This window comes from Chaetodon auriga, chromosome 1 (genome assembly GCF_051107435.1).
Source record: "Chaetodon auriga isolate fChaAug3 chromosome 1, fChaAug3.hap1, whole genome shotgun sequence".
In the NCBI taxonomy this organism is placed as follows: Eukaryota; Metazoa; Chordata; class Actinopteri; order Chaetodontiformes; family Chaetodontidae; genus Chaetodon; species Chaetodon auriga.
The window spans coordinates 21,592,619-21,614,457 of record NC_135074.1 but is presented as its reverse complement, the minus strand read 5'-3'; the positions used below and the strand labels follow the sequence as shown (position 1 = coordinate 21,614,457).

The 21,839-nt window shown below is 39.8% G+C and overlaps 3 protein-coding genes across 3 annotated transcripts; all 3 read right to left on the bottom strand.

Moving 5' to 3' along the window:
* Positions 1–1,260: 1,260 nt before the first annotated feature.
* fth1a (ferritin, heavy polypeptide 1a) lies at positions 1,261–5,518 on the bottom strand. The gene is made up of 5 exons (XM_076729741.1): positions 5,213–5,518; positions 3,819–3,924; positions 2,676–2,822; positions 2,211–2,336; positions 1,261–1,745 (listed from the first exon to the last, which is right to left on the bottom strand). The coding sequence occupies exons 2-5, from the start codon at positions 3,918–3,920 to the stop codon at positions 1,587–1,589; spliced, it is 534 nt and encodes a 177-aa protein (XP_076585856.1). The 5' UTR covers positions 3,921–3,924; positions 5,213–5,518; the 3' UTR covers positions 1,261–1,586.
* A 2,449-nt stretch (positions 5,519–7,967) lies between these two features.
* LOC143325069 (large ribosomal subunit protein P2-like) lies at positions 7,968–10,583 on the bottom strand. Its single transcript, XM_076737961.1, has 5 exons — positions 10,510–10,583; positions 9,427–9,550; positions 9,278–9,326; positions 8,394–8,489; positions 7,968–8,098 (listed from the first exon to the last, which is right to left on the bottom strand). Exons 2-5 carry the CDS (start codon positions 9,547–9,549, stop codon positions 8,022–8,024), a joined length of 345 nt encoding a protein of 114 aa, XP_076594076.1. The 5' UTR covers position 9,550; positions 10,510–10,583; the 3' UTR covers positions 7,968–8,021.
* A 2,884-nt stretch (positions 10,584–13,467) lies between these two features.
* On the bottom strand, positions 13,468–20,850 carry lin7c (lin-7 homolog C (C. elegans)). Its single transcript, XM_076729738.1, has 5 exons — positions 20,648–20,850; positions 19,279–19,397; positions 19,059–19,130; positions 18,674–18,883; positions 13,468–17,666 (listed from the first exon to the last, which is right to left on the bottom strand). The coding sequence occupies exons 1-5, from the start codon at positions 20,682–20,684 to the stop codon at positions 17,499–17,501; spliced, it is 606 nt and encodes a 201-aa protein (XP_076585853.1). The 5' UTR covers positions 20,685–20,850; the 3' UTR covers positions 13,468–17,498.
* Between the last annotated feature and the right edge of the window lie 989 nt (positions 20,851–21,839).

Genomic DNA, 21,839 nt, shown 5'->3' with positions numbered 1-21,839 from the left:
TTATTTTAGCTTGTCCTCAAGTTCGTACATACATCCCATTCTCATGATCACGATATGTCAGGAACACCTTGAAGGAATTTCTTAAAATTTGGCACAAACATCCACTTGGACTCAAAGATAAACTCAGTACTTGGTACATGTATGAGTCTGGACAGACAGGGATGTAAACTGGTTGGTGGAAGCATAAAACCACCGGCGGTAATTCTAGTTTTAACCCATCATGACTGATACAATTTACTGCTACACGATCTGCAACTCAAGCAGTTTTTATTTCACAATATCGATGCAGTTCCCAAAATGAAAATGGTTGAATTAAATACAAAAGATGACCTTATCTTATATTTTAATCTCATTTTTAACTTGTATAGGTCAAAGTTCTAATAGGATGGCATACTTTTTTACTCCAGCTAAGACATAAAAATTTAAGTGCCTTTTAGTTGAAACCGAAACAGAAAAAATACTTCAGCTGGTCAGAAATCCAGAATCATCCATGTGAAATACAGATGATGTTCACTTCCTGTTGAGACACGCTGAACTCAGGTCTACTCTCAAACTCCTTTTACACTTCCCGTTGAATGTCAACAGTTTGAGGAGGAAATCCCCAGATTACGCGACTCTTTAGAAGCCCTGCTGATGGTCCAGAAGAATCTATGTACACACTTCTTTGGAACCACAGATTGAAGGAGATTGAAGCAGTCTATGAAATACTCTCGACACAAAAGAGACCGGTGGTCATTTGCTAATGCCTTGAGACACGAACAGCAGATGATCATAATTAGTTTCATCAAGCTGCTTATTTTGGATTTTTGCTGTATATTTTCGAGAAACCACAGGCTTTGAGGAAACAGTAATTATGTTCCTCACATTCAGGTAAACATTGTGATTATTTTCTTGATTACTGGTCTCTGAAGTGTCCTTCAACTTTACCAAAACGTAGTCCTCCGTTGGTTTAAGTACAAACGCTGGGCCTTTGTAACATTTAATATGCCAAAATTTAACTACAGATTGTACAATGGACATTATAAAGGTTAGCAAGACACTACTGGGACAGGAGTGAAATTTTACTAGATGCGTCAGCTGTCTGCCTAGTTCTCTTTTTTATGGTAGTGGTAATGGAAGTGAAACAGACCATGAGTACTATAATTACCCATTTGTCAGTGGGGGAGGTTTGCTGTTTTAACAAGGATGGAGTTCAATTTAAACCATTAAAGAGATCCACTGTTTATACATATATATAAAAAAAACAATACAACATCAGAGTCAGAATCCAGAGGGTTTGCTTTATTTGGATTGATTAACTGGCATAAAACACAGCAGATACATAGTAGTGACACAGGCATTGAGAGCAGAGAGAGAGAGAGGTGCAAAACACAGGAGTGGGTCTGACTGTAGTAACTCACAGCTGTGGGGACAGGGGACTGTAGAAGTAACTTATGTGGAGGAAATGGCAATAATGACATGAGTAATGTAAGAGATTTAAATGACTAGTCAGTATCATGCAGATGGCTTCTTATTCTGAAAATATTCGGAAGCGAAATACAAATATACATATATAGAAAGCTTTTGGTGATGTGATCTGGACGGATTTAGCTGCTTTCTTTTCCCAGGGTGTGTTTGTCAAACAGGTACTCGGCCATGCCATTCTGAGGCGCTCCCATGCGGCGCAGGTTGGTCACCCAGTCTGCCAGTTCTTTGATGGACTTCACCTGCTCGTCCAGGTAGTGTGTCTCGATGAAATCACACATCTGAAAGAACAAGGAATCAATCAAATTAGGAGCAGAAACGCACATTCGTCTAAACTGTCTGTGTTCACTTTGATGTCTTTCACTTACTGAAATACATTTATATGAACATGAGCAAATGCTACATGTACGCTGAACTGACACTTTTGTGATGACTATATTCTGATGTCACTTAATGTTGTTTTGTAAGCGTTTAGTGAGTTATAGCTCTGCCTACCTGTCTAATCCACTGAATTTAAAAGCAACTTGTAATCAAAGTCTGACTGTTTTCACATCTTGCAGAAAATGAAAAAGGAAACCTGCAGAATTTGCACCTTATTGCAACGAACAAATCTATATTTGCCTTAACAGGTGTACAACCAGTGTGTATGCATTAAGTGCTTGTGGTCAGATCTGCGTATCCTTTAAATTCTACAAACAGGCTCATACTGCAGGACGTAACTGGATCAGTACTGATTTCATACTCACATGTGGGTCATTGTGATCAGAGCAGAGCTTGTGCAAGTCCAGCAGGGACTGGTTCACACTCTTCTCAAGCTGCAGCGCACATTCAAGGGCCTCAACACCACTGCCCCACTCATCCCTCTCTGGCTTCTGCAATACAAAGCAGGTCAGGAAAACAGTGAGACACTTATTAAATGAGGGGCTAGGAGGCCATTGACCCGAGTGGCCCAGAGAGCAAGCTTTCTGATTATTTCAAAGCGGGTTTGCAGTTTAACGTTTAACTCAAACGTTAAATGGGTTGTGTTTGTGTGTCTGTGAAAGATAAGCAGCACAACACCCTCACGCCCTTGATATCTGTACTCATGTTTTGCCCTCCTATCATGAGCCGCGTGATAGCCCAGAACAAGAAATCTCACACCCAGTGCTGAAGTTAAAACACACACAAAGCAAACAAAAAAGAACAGAATTAGATCGAATATGAACTCATACCCTGATGTCTTGTAGGAAGATCCTTCCCCCCCTCTGGTTCTGCAGTTTCATTAGCTTCTCGGCATGTTCCCGCTCCTCGTGCGACTGATGATGGAAGAACTTGGCAAAGTTGTGCAAAGCCTGGTCATCCCGGTCAAAGTAATATGACTGCGAGGAGGAAAGAGGAGAATGTTAGAATCCTCCAAACCAGCCATGTCCATCAGGTGACACAAAGAAGGTCCTGAAATGTGGTCAAAACATGACACACAGCTAGCCAGGCGCCAAGATTATTACACACAGATAAAACTAGCGATGCAAGCAGAGTTTAATGTGCTAAAATTCAGCGATAAAGAAAAACTTTACTGTTAGCCTGTGTTGCTTCTATCTAAGAGGTCACATTACTGTGCTTCAAACTATTTCAATAAACTCAAGTGTTAATTTTTTTCATCAGTACTACAGGAATCAGTAAAAACAACAGAGGATCGAGGCATGGCAGATACAATACAGAACTTTAAAAATATCTCAAGAAAACAAAATGTTTATATTTATTTAATATAAAGCTACATCCTTTCTGGAAAAAAAGAAAGCAGAGAGAAAATTTTTAAAGTTAAAACTGAACATATTGACAGTACAGATACACGGCTGTGTGTAATCAATAGATGAGTGCTGCGCATGTTTTTAGGGCAGGCGTATGTGCTTAAGAGAACTTCAACCTTTGTTTTACGACTGGGACACATGATATCAAACCTACACCTAAACCCTCCCCCACGTTTCTCAAGTTAATGTTTGATGAAAATGGCTGCTCTGACGGTGGCCTTTCTTCATCATGGCTGCCTGACTGGCCTCATCCAAATGTCCCACATGCTTTTTCCAGCCATCTGAAGGATGTTGGCACACTGGCCATGCTTGGAGGGTGCGTGAGGATACACACCATATAAGCCCACTCAGCACAACAGTTACATAACCACAAAACGGTCAGTTTAAGAGGAATTAGAATCACTTCTCGATAATAACGGGTATCAGTGTCACCGTTCCCCTTACGCCAACATGTTCTACCTGTATTATCATCAGCTGTTCCACCCTGGGTTTTCTGCGCTTTTCTACTCACTCAGCTGCTTTTCTACCGCCTGCACGCTGTTTTCTGTTCACCTATTGGACTCTCACCATAGATAAGTAGACGTAGGAGGCATACAGCTCCAGGTTGATCTGCCTGTTGATTGCAGCCTCGCAGTCCTGGTGGAAGTTCTGTCTCACCTGAGAACTCATGGTTCTGAAACACAAACACAAATCTCACTAGACAAACAAGCACGACTCAGTTTTATTCAAATCACATGTGCGCATAACACAAGGCAAGTTTATACAGTATAGAATCACAATTGGAGCTGAAATGATTCATCCATTACTCAATTAGTCAACGAACAGAAAAGTAATCAGCATTTTGATTACAGGTTAATCATTCACAGTTATTCATCAAGCAAAACATCACGTGGTTTAAGCTTATCAAATGTGTGGTTTTGTTGCTTTCCTCTGTTTAATGTTGTAAATTGGAGTGTTGGTCAGATGGAACAAGAAATTTTTTTTTCACCTTCAGGCCTGGGAAACTGTGATGGGTCATTATCAAAACTTCCTGATATTTGACATATCATATCGTATTTTAAAGGGTAACAGATGCACTCAAGTCAATAATGAAAATAAGTGAGTTGCAGCTCTGATCACAGTAACCACAAAAGCTTACTCTACTATATATACTTATCGATATCCAGTTGATGTCTATCACTTTACACTGGACAATACAGCAAAGCTGTCATCCTTAGGTGTGCCGATGATTTTTACTTTCGTAAAAATTTGACTCAACTGATGCTTCATTTGCACGTTTAGATATCAAAACTATTGACCAACTATCACGATTTATACAAAAACAAAAAAAAAAGACTTGGGTGGTTGGTAATGAATGAGAAATATGACTGGCTTCATGGCCGAGGCACTGGAGCTGTGAAGCAACATTCAGACCTGAACAAAATATTTACTCAAAAGCGATGAGTATGCAAAGCGATGGGTCCTTCCTTCAACGGAGTGAGCTACTTCATCACACACAGCATACTGTAGACACAAGTATTACCTCAGTATCAGCGGGTATAGCACGACTACATTTTGTTATATATGGCCAAATCCTGTCAGGGAAGTAAAACCTGACAGTTACCAGATCACCATATTAACTTTACAGCTGATGCCTCGCTCACACAGGGATACAGCTGCGTCACACGTCGCATGGAAGTACGAAATGAAAGAGCTTAAAGTGTCAAAAATATACAGCACTTAATCAAAGTCGTGTTTTGTTGACAGGTCCAGTGAGGCATACCTGGCACCTGAAAAGATTACGCAAGGCAGAAAATCAAACTGCGCCAAGGCCGCACTGGCTGCGGCGCCGACGAGGACATAAACAAGCGAACCAGTGTTAATCCAGGCTTTACCGTTACTCAGCTCAACATTCGCCAACATTAACGTAGTCAAGGCAAATATGCACACGATAAGAAGAAAGCTTAAAGATGCATTCTTACCAAATCTCAGTGTCGGGTCTTCTTGTGAGGAGGCCGAAAAGCTGTCCGAGCGGTTTGCGTTGTTAGCAAAACAGTTATAGCTAGCTAGCAAGCTAAACGTGTGGGATAACTTCACCTAGTTGGTGTTTTAAGGTCAGAAAAATTTTGATTTGATGTTATCGACGGTGGTAGGAGAAATCAAAGTGATTATTCCCGTAATTGGGTGTTTGAAGACAGCTGAGAGGTTGCCGTTCAAGCACTGTTGAAGCAGGTAACCTTCACTGTCCGCTAGCGAGAGAATCAACTGTGAGCTTCAAGCTGAACGGCGACAGATAAGCAGATGGTGTGGACCGTGACGTCACTGACGGGAAGAGGGAGGGACATGGCGGCAACGCCGCGAGCTGCTCGTGACTTTATGTATTTACTTAATAGTCTGGGTGTTTTTTTTTTTTTTTACAGCGGCGGAGGGTAACGAAGTATATTTGCTCAAGAGTACCTTTGTGACTTGTTTACAGGAGTTTTTCTGTGGTTTGCTGCTTTATACGTCTACTTCGCCACACTTCCATTCCTCTGCCTTTCAGAGGAAATTATTGACCTTTTGACTTTCACAAACAAAATCTGACTATGTGGCCAAAACAGATAGAATTTGAAACCCCTCAGAGTCAATATTGTGGTGCCCCCATCCCATGATTGTGTATGGGTAAACTAGCTCACTTGTTTTGGCAGGATATGTTGGATTAGAAGCATTAGAGCGTGAGAAAGGGACCAAGTTTATTTAGATAAAATCACAAGTTTATGAGAGCAGAGCAGAAGACTAACAACCTGTACAGCATACAGCACCCTCTACACACAGACATTCAACCCAAAAATCCCAAACACTCACATAGAGATAACATCTCCGGACTCGTCTTTGAACACATGACTCTGCTGTTTTTTAGTGGTATTGCAAAACCTGAAAAATTGGGGATTAAGTAACAGACTTACTGTCACACACCAGGATGTGACTAATTGGCTTGTTGAGACATGATGAAGTTGCCATGATGAATGTCCAGAGTTTAACTTGTGCTATGCGTAATCAGGTCACCAAATGACTTAGCAGCTGATTCCAACAACAGTGTGGGTCTATTTTCAGAGGCGGGGCACACAAAAGAAAGTTAGCTAAATATGATGTATTTCTTTCTGTATTTGTAAATATAGCTGTGTGGAAAAACTGGCTTTTCTTGCCTTCAACAGTCTGCAGTAACTTCTGTAAGGCTTGTATCATCCCCAAGAACAAAAGTTAAAAATTTGCATAAAAGTCTGTACTTTAGCAATCAAAGAAGCATAAAGTTTAAGAGGGAAGTGGTTACAAAGAATTCACTTTTTCTGTTGAAATGAGTTGTCTGCGTTTTGACGCCACAGTGATGAACTGACATTCAGGATGTTGGCCGCTGACCCATTCGAAGTGGAAAAACTGAGTGACACAGGCTGACCTGTCTTAAAGAAGCTATGACATTTTAAAATGAGCTTAATTATCCTGAAAAGCATCTGATACAACTATTTTCAAAGCGAATAAGAATCTGTGAGGGCCAGATAAATGAAGTGATGAAAAGTGACTCAGTACTCAAATAGTATATTTAAGTACAAATTTGAGGTAGATGTACTTTACTTTCCATTTTCTGCTACTATAAATACAAATAGTACCTTTTGACTCCATTCTATTTATTTGATATCTTTAGTGACTTGCAGATTCACATTAATGATACAAAATACAATCACCAAATAAATTAGGAGATGTTATTATAGGTTAAGTCCTTACTGATCCCCGGGGAAATTCACGAGCTGCCAAGCATCATATATAGTAATTAAAATTAGTCAGACTTTTATCAGCATTAACATTAAAGTGATTCTCACACACAAATATATCAATAATTATAATAACATCATCTACATATTCTGAAAGTGGCCATTCTGCTTTATGTATATTTTGCTGATATGTTATATTGAAGTAAAATTTTGAATGCAGGACTTTACTTTCAGCTGAAGATCTCTGCACTGAGGCAGACTACCTGTATGATTGTCTGAACAGCATGAGTTACACACACTGTCATAGATCAGCATCATCTCATTTCACTGCACAGCCATGAAAAATTCATTTATCCTGACGGAAATATCTAATTCATGTTTTAAATTAGTGCCCGACATGACGGACCCGCAGTGACCCATTTACTCCTTTGTACACTGCAGAATCCAACAGCGCCACCTGCTGATCGCCGCGCTGAATTACACGAGCCATGAATCAATGACTAGCGGCCGTAGTTTCGTAGTTCTTCAGGTGTTCCACAGCTCGAATACTGCTGGAAAGAACACTGTCAACCCAAAAGACAGACACTGATAATGCCTCTTTTAATTCGGTCAATTTTGTTGCACCTCATATACCAAATACATACAATTTTTATGTGTATGTATTTACCCTCTTCCTCCCTCGTTTTTCCTTTTTCTCATCTAACGGGGCGCTCCCCATGTGTGCAACTCACAGTTCTCCCACTCCTGTCCTCCCCTGTTATGTGTCACTGTCTTTTTTTATGTTTCTTGGACGTGATGTAACTGAAATGAAATTTCTCCTTCGGGGGACTAATAAAGGCATTCTGATTCTGAAACTAGTCCAGGTAATTTTTAACAAACTTGAAAATCTTGGCTGCTTTTTCATTTTCAGGATGTGGCTCATATTGTACCTCATTGGCATCTTTTTCTACCTTACTAAATACTGAACAATAAAACTGTCATCCTGCAAGGAAAAACAAATACTTTGGAGTTTTTTTTATAAACTTTATTCATCTTTTGAAAAAGTTTAGTCGAACAGGCCGAATCCCATGTCGTCATCGGACTCCTCAGACTCTTCCTTCTTCTCTTCCTTCTTCTCCTCAGCTGCAAAACAAAATGAAAGAAATCAGTTTCTGTTACGATCACATTACATTTAAAAGGCATGCTTATGAGGTCACTGAAGAAGTCATTCACATTTACAGAAAACGAATTCATTACCACACACATTGTGTCAGGTTTAAATGGTGTTGATTTGTGGCATTTAATTCAATAAAAAACTAAATGGTGACTAACTGATTTGGCTGCATGTAATCATATTAACATACAAGGTGAAGGCAAAGGCACCGTGTGCCAAGTGTCATTGATGCTGACAAACAAGGTGCTAAGCTGCAATGCTCACCTGCAGCAGGGGCTGCAGCTCCGCCTGCGCCAGCAGCCGCAGAGCTGGCAACAGCCACCGCACCGCCTGCTGGCATGCTGGCCAGCTTACTGTAACCTGAGGAGACACAAGTTGGCAGACGTAAAGCACAAGTGATAACACTGACACTCAGCAGCCAGAAACAAGATAGAGGTCAGAAACACTATGTTGTTTTCATTACATATAATCTGGCAGTTTAGCTGTATAGCGATACTCTGACAGAGCTAAGAGATCTCCTCTTGGCCTCAAAGTGGGAACATGTTTAATCTGGTTTGTTGTCTTAGCTAAGTGAAATTAACAGATTGCCTCTGCCCGCAATCGTGAAGAGAATTTTTCTTTGAAGACCATCATTGTGTACCTTAAGTATATAGTAAATACAATAAGAAAGCACCACCAATAGTCATGGCATTGTCACTGTACCAGTACGAGGATACATAGTCAAAAGTTGCTGTCCAGTTTGAGACATGTGGAAAACATCCAGACATACAGTAAAGGCTGAAAAAAGTGCATCTTATTCTTCATAGATGGCTAGTGAATCAATTTTGTATTTGTAGAATGCCATTAACATCTTTAACAAAAAAACAAAAAAAATAAAAAATAAAAAATCTACATACACTTAATGGCAGATTCATGTGTTGATGGCCATCATTGTGGTCCACAGCACTTTATGATTTCCCACTTGATCTAATATCTGAAAACTGCTACCTATATTTTCTTTCTTTAAAGGACATGACAAGCACCAGTGTAAATAAATTCAACATTAAAATCCTGCCTGGCACTACTTCAGAGGAGAGAGACCATCAAACCTACTCGTTTCAGCTAAACCACAGTTCATCAAAATAAAAATGTCACGTTCGCACACTTACCTGTGGTAATCACCTCATTCACATTCTTGCCACTGAGCTCAGAGATGACCTGTTGAGAGACGTGAAATTTATATAAAGCCAGTGACAAGCTGCTGTCAGGACTGTGTCTTCCACAACACCAGAAACACAAGAAGCACACTGCTCTGTACCTTGTCCAGACGAGAGTCATCGGCCTCAATGCCAACACTTTCCAGGATCTTCTTGATGTCCTTGGCCTCAGGGTTCTCATTGCCACCCAGGGCAGCGAGCAGGTAAGCAGCAACGTAACGCATCCTGAAAAAATAACCAGGAAGGTTCATACTGAGCAGATGTGTTGATGGACTTCACCAAACAGAAACAAATTAAAACATGTCCAAGTTTGGCCACCTGCAATCTTAATACACATGTACTTTACTTTAACATACCTTAAAAATCAACAGCCTCTTTTATTGTTGCCAGCTGCCAATATTCCTAGTCTGATTGTCTACTTTGATCTTTTTTCCTCTTTCCTTGCAGATTATCTGTAGCTGTCTTGCATGTTTCATTTTAACTAGTTTTCTATTCAAGGCTGGCAGCTTTTAAGGCCAAAACTTTTCAGCTCCTGGTGGCTCATTTCTTATTTGAACATACATACATTCAATTTCAGAAAAAAAGCCGAATTGTGATTTCATCAGCAAGTGAAATATATGCAGTGACAGTGTCAAGCAGCACAGTCCTCCATGTTTGTGTTGTAGCATGTTGTTTCATCTTAAAACTTCGGTACTTCACAAGTAACACTACAAAAAATTGCAAGATCTTAGAATTAAATTTATGTTAATTTGCATGACAAATTCAAGACAATACAACAAAGTTTAGTGGTTATTCTCTGGCAGTATAAGCAAGCTAGATGGCCAGGCACCAAATATGAGCATCTACCGGGCTTGTGTTATCGGCGAGAGCGCAAGGTAAGCAAGTGTTTAACATAAAGTCGCTGTGGTGAAAATAATGGTGGTATTAACATGTAACAACAGAATAACTGTTAAATACAGATACACTTTTTATACCCATGTGGCAGCGTGTTCTTCAGACCCGTTAGCATTTCGCTATCTTAGCCGCCACCGACGTTGCGGTGCTTTACAGGAATTAATTTGTAGAAATGGCGTTCTTTAAGGTTTCTGAGCGACCGGGGTTGGAAGTATACTTGTTTCTTGGAAAAACATTCTTGTTTCCACAATGATTAATGCAGTCATTATGAAGGAAAAAAAGACACTCACTTGCTAGACAGGCGAACGCGTGTTCACTTCGAGGTTAGCACGGACAGAAAGGAAGTTACGTCACCGGATGTAGGCGGAAGAAAGCTTTCTTCTTCTGTGTTTCCATTAAAAGACCGAAAGCAAGTCAAACTACTGCCTACTGCGCAGGAGTGTAAGTGTCGTGTTTGTAAGGTTGATCTATTATCAAAATACCTAATTAATTTAATAATTGACGGTTAACCGATAATCTTTGCAGGTCTACATTAAGGATATCTTCTTGGACAGTCATAAACCTCTACAACACTTGGCAAATGTTTAATTAATCCATTCATACCATGTAATACCTAAAAAATGCCTATTTTATTTCTGTTGAACATGTCGAAATAGGAAAAAGCAGTGAAAATACAATATTCCTGTAGGTTTGTCTCAGTCACAATCAAATCCTTTTTTGAAACATGGATACATCTCACTGACCCTGCTTCAGTTAGCAGTTCAGTTTTGTGTCTTTAGTCTCCCCTGGACTGTGTCTCTGCCATTTGGGTCTTTACAGATTTTATTGCAGCAATGTCTGTGTGGAGAGGAAGTTAAATCTTCACATCAGAGAATATATTTTAATTTAACTGTATTTGGAATTAATTCCTGTTAGTAAATTACCTACCCTGTGGCCGGGTTAGTGCCTTTGTAATGGTGCAAAGCATTTCTCCATTCACCTTTCAGCACTGCCACCATCTTTGCAGCTTCTTCCCCAAAACAAACTTTTTGTGCAAGTCTAAGTGAGTGTGTTTTACTGTACAGTATATGAACATGAATCAGTTCCTTCTTCCTTGTCTACTCCTGCTGCTGGTTTGGCTCCTGGTCCAGTTTGGCCTCCTGCTTCGTCCTCATCCCCTGCTGCTGCTGCTGGACCTGCTCCTGGGTGTGATTGATTTTGGTTGCCAGAGAAGACGAAATAACACGACGCTCTGCAATGGATTTGATCCACACCATGAGAAACCAACAGCTGTGCTCTGGTCTCAAGCTGTAGTGTGAACAACCAGCTCTAATGAATCGCTGTCACGTGCACTGTTTGGTTCCAGGCAACCAGCCACTGATGTACCACTGAGTTCCTGTTACAGAGCTCCTCTCAGACATCCACATAATATATGGATGCATCTGGGTGAAACCACCTTTTAAACATAACTATATCCAAAGTGTGAATACTTTAATTACACTGACAGAAGCAGCAGGCATTTGGGGGTGACACCAAAGGCTACAGCCCAGGTTTACTTTTCAAGCAAGACTGCTGCTTCAAGAAATTTCACACACTTGGCATTTATTTTTTGCATAAGATTCACAAATATTATTAGCTATGTGTTGCCTTATATCAGAATAAGCCTTACTGACCCAGTATGTGTACACATACAAGGGATTTGACTGTGTTTTTATTGCTCTCAATGTCACAGTTTCAATAGAAATGGAGATAGACATATTGCTAAAAAAAAAGGGACAACAAAGCTAAACACAAGACAGGTAAAAATAAAAGCTATTATGTAAATATATACGGAAATGAATACATGCAGTGTCTAATTACAAGCCTTTCTGTTAAATAGAAAAAAAGAAACACAAAGAAATAAATATTGAATGGATATACATGAAGTGGGCGGTTATGTACAGTATATGCATGTATGTATGTCTATATGCAGTATATACAGCATGCAGGATTTGTATTTGGTAATGATGGATAAGTACATATTAAAAACAGTGTATTTTAAACGTATCATTATCATTTGTCGGTTCAGTAAGTGGATGTTTGCAGGCTTACTGACACCATATGACTAATTCAGATCAGTTACATCTGTAGTTTCCAAACTGGGGACACGCATGACTCAAGGGAAATATGTGAAGTTTTCCTCACATTTTATTAAACACAGGGATCACCTGAAGTACCTCTGCATTGCAATAACTGTCTGATCATCTCAATCATCATGTTATGCAAATACACCTGTGCTTTTCCTGCATTGATACGTCAAATGTCTGCTTTGGAGAAGGCTAATGAAGAGGATGCATTTGCTTTGACGCTGGAAAGGCTACAAAAATTCAGGCAGGATTTATTCAGAGCATAAAACTTCATGTGAAGTACAAGGTGGAGAGATTAGAACAACCAAAACATGATGAAGCCCATCTTGCTCTCCAGCTCATGGTCAACATAACTGGAAAGCTTTTGTTCCTTTGAGTGCAAAAATTTTTCATTTTGCAAAAATGCAGTCTTTGGCTTTGAATGGAGGGCATGACAGAAGAAGCAGGAAACCACTTGGTCCATCCTTGTATATCTGAATGCCTCCACTTCCTCATGATAAATAGTTTTTGACCACAAAATAGTGAGTTTAAGAGAAAAATTTGAACTTTACCGTGAACTGCCGTGACACTCTCACCAAGTCTCTGTTTCCATCTCTGAAGCGGTTTCCCGCTTTTCATAAAATTAGAGCAACACCGTGAAAGAGGAGAGTTGAAGTGGAGAGAAAACATTTAATGGTGCAGCTGCTGCAGTGCACATCAACAAGGGAGTGAGTCACATCTTTACAAAAATAAACCGTCGCCATAGTTGCGAATTGAAGTTCATTCTGGGTTCATTATTCCGAAAGTGTTTGACCGCAAACATTTTACACTTTCCTCTACATCAAAAAGAGCTGAGAGTGTGTCGCGTGTGTGCTCTTCATGCTCTTTAGATTTCTATCAAACATCTATCGTACATGTGTGTATCAGGCATGGCCATTATTATGAGTAAGGACTCTATTATGAAGTGTAAGGACATCTTCTAAAAGAAAAGTCTTACAGGTTTGGAACTCTAAACGACAAGAGACATCTTATTATTTTGATTATGAAAGGAAGGGATGACACACATCCTCTCAGTCCTCTTTCACTGCCTTTGGTGGTTGTTCCTGACGTTATTGAGCCTAAATGCTCACTATAAAGGATGTTCAAGAAGACCTTCAAAAGTCATAAATTGAAGCACTGTTTATTGAGCCTCCAGTCCAATCATTATTATGTTCTACATCACAACATTTTACATTCCACATCAATGTAACACAGTAAATTAGGTAAGAAACCAGAGAACACAAAATAACACAACACAATCTACAGTTAACAATCCTAAACAAGCACTGACTAAAATATTTCAAAACATTATCAAAGTTTTCACAAATGCTGCAAGTTTGGTCTTGGTACCAGAAAGAAAAAGATCAGCTCAGATCTCAGAAAAAGACGTGCTGATCCGGGACAGTTTCACTGTAAGTTCATACAGCTGCCGTCCGGCATCAGTGCTGCTTTTCAGAGAGCCTTCGCTGATATGGCCCTGGTACGCGTCAAAATGGAAGTACCAATCATTCCTGGTATTTGTTTTTAGGAAAATCACTTATAAAAATTGAGAAAAATATCAAAAGAAAAATATTATAAAAAATATTCTATTGACCATTCCGATATATAGACAAGGAAAACGGGTAGAAAGTTGAAGGGTACTTCACAAAATGCTGCAATTAAGGTTGGACAATGGTCAGTGACATTCAGTGGAGAGTGTGACTGTGCAATATCAATACCAAGTCTCATTGCAATTTTTTCCTGATTTACTATACAATAGTGTAAGCAGTGAATCCAGCGAGCTAATGTTGGATTAAACACAATCAAGGGACAAACTATACATTATATTAAGACCTTTCAACTTCTATGTACACTTCGACTCGTCTGCTAAATTCTCTGCCTCAAAAAAAAAAAAAAAAGAGTGTTCAAAGTAGCCTGTGGAATGGTCTATTGCTAAGCACACTTTCACATAAGCTTATTCATCTACATGCATCCTGACAATCATTATTCAATAGCAAGGCTAATATCACATGGAAATATTTACTGCAACTACTTTCAATGGTGATCAATATGAGAATGTCATAGACATTGTAAATGTGTCATAACATTAAGTAACTCCAATAAGTCTGAGTGCAGCAGCCCCCAAATTGTTGAACATGTCATATCACATCGCACGTGTCCATGTGGTCTCAAAGTAGCAATGTTCAGCACATTCTGCAGTAAAATTGCAGCGATTTTGCACCATTAGAGGATATTTTTTTTAAATGACTTTGCATAGATAATTTGCCATTTAGTTTTGCAGTATTGTGAGTGTGTTTTATTTAATTACTTTGTCCCAAAATTCAGCATTTTTCATAAGGAGCAATGGATTACAGGGAGCACATAGACTAAATACAACTGGGCTGTGTGCTCATCGTGTATCATCATTTTTCTTGCACCATATTAAATATTAAAGTAACACAATTCAATAAAAGTAGTAAAGTTGATATTTAAAGGAACAGCAGACTTTGAGTTGACACGGAGGGCAATAATGGACACATGTAGGGACTGTAACAGACGAAAGTAAGATGAGGAACATGCACCTTGTTTGCTCTACATTTTGGCTGCAATTTTAGTTCCAATTAATATGTAATCGTTTTAAAGGCCGAAAAGTACCTACGGATCTCAATACTTTTGAATGAGCTACTTACACTTTGCTGGAGGAAGTAATGTCAAAGGCAGTTACCCTTAATAAACCCTGCTGTATGTTGAAAGATGGTGGATGAAGCAACAGAAACAACAATGAAAAAAGGAGCATTGCTGTAACAACATCGCAAAAGCAGCTACAGAGGTGAACAGAAACTACCCGTGACCTCGTTTCAGATGGTCACAAAAACTGTACAGGTGTTTAATGAGGTCTCATGTCTGACAGCAAACACTGGCAAACTCGTATGGATATCCATTTAACACGGCACTGCATTGAAAAGGGACTTATTTGTGAAGGACCTGCGCTCACACACTGCAACGCATTTTGTTACTTCATCCACCATCCATCTCGATCCTACATCAGATACATCACGACTGTCTTCATCGTTACTACCTCCCCGTCCAAATCATGTGATGTGTTGATCCCGAGGCCGGGGGATAACATGGGTTAGTCAGCCAAAGCCTAGTTTACATTACGCTATATACTGTACGTGACATTGCTCTACAACAGCAACAGAAGACTTCTGTGAATAAATCTGACATTAAATTTGTCCTGGGGACGTTTTGCTGTCGCACACAGTGAAAGAAAGAACGTCATTTATGTTCAAACTCACTTCATGTTTCCCTTCGCCGGGAAAGCCAGAAAAGTTGTTGAAAACTCCCTTTTGTTGTTTTATATAATGAGTATTAGAAAAGAAAGTCACGTTGTTTGACTGACATGTAAGATCAGTCGTTTTAAGCATTAATATTCCACTTCATGAGAGGTTTAAACATGCATTTTAAAACAACGTCAGTGCTGTAAATATAGGAGGGGAGCCTCGGTATGCAGTATGTTGAGGGTTATTGACACTATTTTGATATTAGCCTGCTTAAAACTGCAGTCAGAACAAAGTTAACTGTTTGGCAGTATTCAGTAATAAAAGGTATTATTATTCTAACATGATGTGCAGTTTGTATTTCACATACAGACGGGTGCCACTGAACTGTTGGATTTAATGGAGCAAAGACAACTGTTGGTGACGATAGGGTCAGAAAAAGTTTAAAGTAATCGCTCAGCTCAAGGCTTGACATGTTCGGGCGTAGCCGTGTGTTTGAACTGAGTACAAGCTTCATAAAAGTTAATGGTTCTCTTATCCCAGCACCGGTGTCATCTTTTATCGTTAATCCAATTAAAGATGTCAATGATTACCAGGATAAACACAAGTAAAAATGAATGGATTACAGCATTATCCTCTAAACACTGTGTAGAGTCTTGATGAATATGCAGTATCCACATACAGTATGTGTGATATCAACATCTGTCAGTGCATTCACCAGAACAACCATGAAAGTTTACTTTAAGTATTGTTAATTGTTAAGCATTGTCTCATATTATCAGATTGCTTGGTATTGTCTCATTTTGAACTTTCACTGAATGATTCAAAAGATGCTAACAAGCAGTTTTTCGCAAAGACCAAAGACAAATATTCAGTAACTGACTTCGCATTCAGTAATACGCCTGGCAAAGGAAAAACGTGACACGCAGAACATTCCTGATTTATGTCGAGACAAATTAATCAGAAGCTCAACAGGTTTCATCTCATGTCATGCTGACTGCAGGGTTTATGCGTCTCATTTATTCCTTTGATACCAGTAATAATGTGAGTCTCCGCGGTGGCAGGAATTCAGCTCAAACTTGCTGAGACCCCATTATATCACTTACAGTACCTGCTGAGCTTTTTATAGTGTGATATGATGTCAGAAAACTTAAAGGGTAAGCCCAGAGAAACCCTTTACAAGATAATCCATCACTTCTGCAATTAAGCGTCCTTTCAGCGGTTTCTCTTGTTACCAACCATAAAACTATCTCTTTTAACTCAAACTGTCAACTCCTCCAAAGCGTTCCTATTCAAACAAACCAGCATCTTTTTACAGCTTTCACAAATTAAAAGGGTTTACACATTTTCGGCGTGTATTTATATCAAATCAAGTGATATTTGTTGCATAACAGATGTAACGCATGTTGTTATTCCTGCCCAAGCAGCAGTTCTTGACTTTGAACCACTAAAAAGAAAGAAAGACGGTGAACACAGTACATGAGATGAACTTGTTTGCCCTGAGGCACTTGGTTGTGGCTGTGATAAAAGAATTGATAACACAACTTTTCCAGTCTAAGGAATTGTGTAGTTGGTCTCAAAAGCACTCAAAGCCGCATTCAAATTGTCAATTCAAAATTAATGCACATGTGTGAGTGACCACCTACACTGACAATCATGATCATTCTAGTGTTTCTCTAGAGTTGTAGTGTCCAGTGTAACAATGGCGAATATTAACGATGCTACAGAAAAGGGTAGAAGCACAATATACAGTATGTGTGAGTAGGAACTACAACTAAACTTGTAGTATGTTTGTTGTGCTGTTCTTGGGCAGGGAGATAAGAAAGAGACCAGAACGAAGTGCCAGAAGGCCAGAGGAGGAGAGACAAGGGAGCCGGGCATCAACACAGAAAAATCCTACTGGGGATAGTTGTTCTGTTGCCGACGCTTCGCCGACCTCATTTTCTCAAAGCGTGACTCCATTTCCTCTAGGACTTTGGGGGTGTACCTTACTACCAGCTTCACTGTGCCCTGAGCTGCTTTGAGGAGTTCCACAGCTTTCTCGTGGTGCTCACCTTCCACGCTCTGGAAAAACACAGAAAAGTATTGTAAGATTTTATGATGAAGAGGCGTAACAACTGCAGTAAAATTTACAGTTTTTATAGGTTTCTAATCCGAAAAGCAATACACTGTGGGCGACTGGTAGGCACAAGGTATGTGGTGATTTGGAAGGAACAATGATCTCAGTATTTTATAGGTATTTGAGCTGAAAAAAAAAACCATAAGCTTTGGCTTTTGGTTCAACATACCATATAAAAGTTTGTAATTTGGAAATTTTAATGACAGAACAAACTAAGCAACAAACAACGTCAATTGGATAATTATCTTTGGCTGATCCTGGAACTGCAAGCACAGCAAGCAGCGATCACAACTGCTGAATGCTGTGTCTAATGTGGAAGAGCCTCGAAGAACCCTGTGGGATTATTTTTTCCAAACAAAAATCTAAACAAAATCTATGTTTATGTTCAGTTTCTCACTGAAACTGAGCCTGTAATCTGTATCCCTGAGGCCTGATAAACATGTTGAATGCATTTCCTTCCTCGTTTAACATTTGCTGAGAACTACTGCAGAGAATCCTCCATTGTTTTACAATCATACAATATCTGCTTGCTAACTTCTTCTCCCTTACTTTTATTGGTGCATTGCTTCATTTATTTGGTGACAACTCTTACATTCACCAACTGCCAATCCCATCTCACTGACAACTAGAGGCCAAAAACTCCACAGGTAACCTTTAAGATGCAGTTCTTCTGATAACGAATGGTGAACCAGCATGATGATATTTCTCTGTGGCCTGATTTCTGGAGACACGTCTGTCTTCTTTGGAGGTGAGCATGGCAAAAATGAAAAGTTTATTGCTTATGAGCTGAGTTTAGAAAAACGTCAGATTTGCATTAATGCCTTTGCAATTTACTATTTATGGAAATGCTTGAATCGTCCGTTAAATATGTACATGTCATCAGACACGCGTGTCTTGCCAAAGCTTCAAATGTAACATCGGAGTCGGTCGCGATTCTGTGAATTGTACGTACCACTCCGTTAACAGAGAGAAGCTGGTCGCCTCTCTTCAGGCCTCCATGTCGGTCAGCGATGCCTCCTGGGATGATCCGAGAGATGTATATAGGTGAGTTTTGCTCCTTTCCACCCATTATGTTGAAACCCAGGCCTTCTTCTGTCTTGGGCAGTTCCACAACACGTGGATGTGAGTGTCCCTCACTTGCTGCAAAAGCTGCCACAGTAGCCTAAATAAAAACAAAATGGTGTGTAACCTTTGCAACTATGGTGTATCTGTGGCATTTAACAAGCAAGTGTTCAACTGGAGCACCTTTAAAAAACAAATGGTCTGACAGTGAGATTAGAAAATCATGTCCACAAGTCCAGTGCTTGTGTAACAGATGGTATTTGACTGGGGTCTACCTTAGCTGTGGCGTTGGCCCGTACTTCAGGACTGCTGTTGATATCCACAGTTTCATACACATGTTCATAAACCTAAGGAGACATTGTTGGACAACATTTCGTCACGTCCCAGAAACAGCTTTCCATCAAAACGTCAAACACAAAAGTTTAACATCAGAACAGACGAGTGAACGACTGCCATCTCACAGTTTAGTGTTTTAAAAATAGCAAAGTGTCTCACTTCTCTGACAGCGTTACAGAATTCACTCTGTAAGACCCTCTGCAACGCCTGCAGCTTCTGTGGAGGCACCTCCCCCGTCCTCTGGAGCTTATCAAGCAGTTCGACAGCACGGTTAATATCTGTCAACAAGAACACACACACACACACACACACACACACACACACACACACACACACACACACACACACACACATCAGCCAAGGTTTTCACTGGTATCTGCGAATTGAGACATGCACAACACCAGTTCCCTGTTTGAAGTCAGAACTCAATCTGTGCCGGTCTAAAACTAAAAAGCAATTATCTATGAATAAACTTAATGAATCACTAATGTCTAATCATTAAAATTGGAGTCATTTTTTTGTTAATGGAGATGTCTTTCATTAGTCTGAGGTTTAATCTACCCTGACTTGTACATTTGATCTGCTTATAAAGACTTTGTGGCTGTGGGCAAGCTGGTCTTGGTTTACAGTGATGTCTATCGACCACAAAAAAAGAGCTACATTCAGAACAAGTTATGGCTTCATGATGTTCTGCACCTTCATCAGGATGTATGGTCATTTTTCTGCCATCACATAGGGCGAACATTATCACCTGTTCTAAATAACAACAGCCATGTGAAATTGCATAAAGTGTGAGCCGTTTTCCTCCACTATTCCGTTCATAGTTTTGCATTTATAGTTTATTTTTCCTTCTTAAATCGTTAGAATGGAGACTGTTTAGTGGATTTGTGGTAATTACTAATGAAATCATTAGCTGACGTTACAATTTCCTTTGACATACCTAATAGCAAAGAGATTCATTCACATGTATTTACTTGTGACTTTCTGCAACCTCAGTTAACACTGCATGTGTGGGGGTTTGGTAATTTGGGGTTTCTGTATTGTCCACAGTGTATTACCAGGCCCAGCAGGAGCTAATGTAAGCATTTTGTTAAAAGGAAGACCGAGGCTGAATTGACTTTGCCATGTAAATACTTCCTCTTGCTCATTCTTCTTGCTACTAATGATCAAGCTAGTAAAACAACGTGTATGAAACCTCAATTTCATTTACAAACACACGTTTGATCTTTGACAAACAAGCTATGATCACTTATCACTGTCACACTAATATTAGCTTGTTAGCTGAAGCGTAAAGTATAATAATATAGCCGAACAAACTATCGTTACTTTAGCTCGTTGCCACGAATTCAGCTCCACAATCAGTAAAAGCCATTAGCTATTTGCAAGACATCGTCAACACAACGTTAGGGAACTAAATAACAAAGTATGCCATTTGGCTAACGCTAGCTAAGCTAACGTTAGGGTAAATGCCTCCCTGCTAGCACAACAAATATTTCTCAGCTAACGCTAGTTAGCCGATTAACCTTACCTCTTTCCAACCGCACGGGCTCCCCAAGCGATGCCATTCTTGAAATGACCGTTTTTTGATGTCAGATAGATATTGTGTTAAATGCTAGATATGGAAAACTAAATTTGGTAATCCTGGCTGGCGTTACGTGCGCTTAACCGAGACGATAAATCAGATTAGCCAAGTTAGCCGGCTAGGCTAGCTGCCAGTGTCATGATGTGTTCACTGATCCTCGTAAAGTGGAAAAGCCACCGAACTCTGCACTTTCTATTCCTTGGTTAATGGATGCTCACGAGCGAACACTGAAGGCCTCTTCCCTAATTATTGTGAATCAGTCAATGTTTTAAATAATTTATCTCAAAACAATTACCAAATAAATTATAGATTTCTAAAGAATCCGGAGGAAATTAAGTATTTATATAGTGCCTCACCCATTTGTACATATATTACTATTCAATATATCATATATCATTATATAACAATATCACCATGACTCCGTGTCATGGACCATGAAAGTTGCACTATTCTTGAGGATCCTGTCTTCTTACACCTCACCCAGGAAAAATGTGATGAAAGGTGTCCACAGTGACCATCGTCCCTTCTCACTATTCCTTCCCACAATCAACAAAATCAGCCGTCATCTGTGGACTAGTGCATCATTCATTGAATAGCTGCACTGAATGTCTACATGGATGGTCATAGCTCAAGGGATTGTTACATAATGCCCTGTGTCTTGGTGTCAAGGGACAAGCCAGAAGCTTCTTTGGCTTTTTGCTGACACCTGGGAGGAATGCTCTCTCTGCTGCCCTCTACCGTTTGCCTGCGGCACACCTTGACACTTCAGCACATCAAGTCTGCAGAACTGCTGCTGCACTGCTCTCTGTGGCTGAAACTTCAAGCAAGCATGATTCACCTCTGACCACACCCCAGCTACCGATGACATACAAAGTGTTTGCCTTTAACAGCTGATGAAATGCACCTGCTGTGACATCACTGAATGAGGTGTGGCCAGAGACACATCACATTTGAATGCAGGCCCCACATGTAGTGGATCTGCAGCATTTTTTTTCTTTTTCTCCATACAACAAAATCAGCTTCACATTGTGCAAAAATGTAAAGTTGATTTTTCTTGCTCTTGTTTTTGTCTTTAAGCTTCAGCAGCTCTGGGTCAAAGAAATACTATATCATACTCTCGGATCTACTCACATGCATG

Coding starts and splice junctions, on each gene's coding strand:
- fth1a (XM_076729741.1), bottom strand. CDS start 3,920: ATGAGTTCTCAGGTGAGACAGAACTTCCACCAGGACTGCGAGGCTGCA. Junction 2,337..2,675: donor TCTTCCTACAAGACATCAGG/GTATGAGTTCAT, acceptor TTTGTATTGCAG/AAGCCAGAGAGGGATGAGTG. Junction 1,746..2,210: donor CTGATCACAATGACCCACAT/GTGAGTATGAAA, acceptor TTGTTCTTTCAG/ATGTGTGATTTCATCGAGAC.
- LOC143325069 (XM_076737961.1), bottom strand. CDS start 9,549: ATGCGTTACGTTGCTGCTTACCTGCTCGCTGCCCTGGGTGGCAATGAG. Junction 8,490..9,277: donor GAATGAGGTGATTACCACAG/GTAAGTGTGCGA, acceptor GTGTCTCCTCAG/GTTACAGTAAGCTGGCCAGC. Junction 8,099..8,393: donor AGCTGCAGCCCCTGCTGCAG/GTGAGCATTGCA, acceptor TTTGTTTTGCAG/CTGAGGAGAAGAAGGAAGAG.
- lin7c (XM_076729738.1), bottom strand. CDS start 20,684: ATGGCATCGCTTGGGGAGCCCGTGCGGTTGGAAAGAG. Junction 18,884..19,058: donor GGGCCAACGCCACAGCTAAG/GTAGACCCCAGT, acceptor GTTTTTATTTAG/GCTACTGTGGCAGCTTTTGC. Junction 17,667..18,673: donor TTCTCTCTGTTAACGGAGTG/GTACGTACAATT, acceptor GTGTTTTTCCAG/AGCGTGGAAGGTGAGCACCA.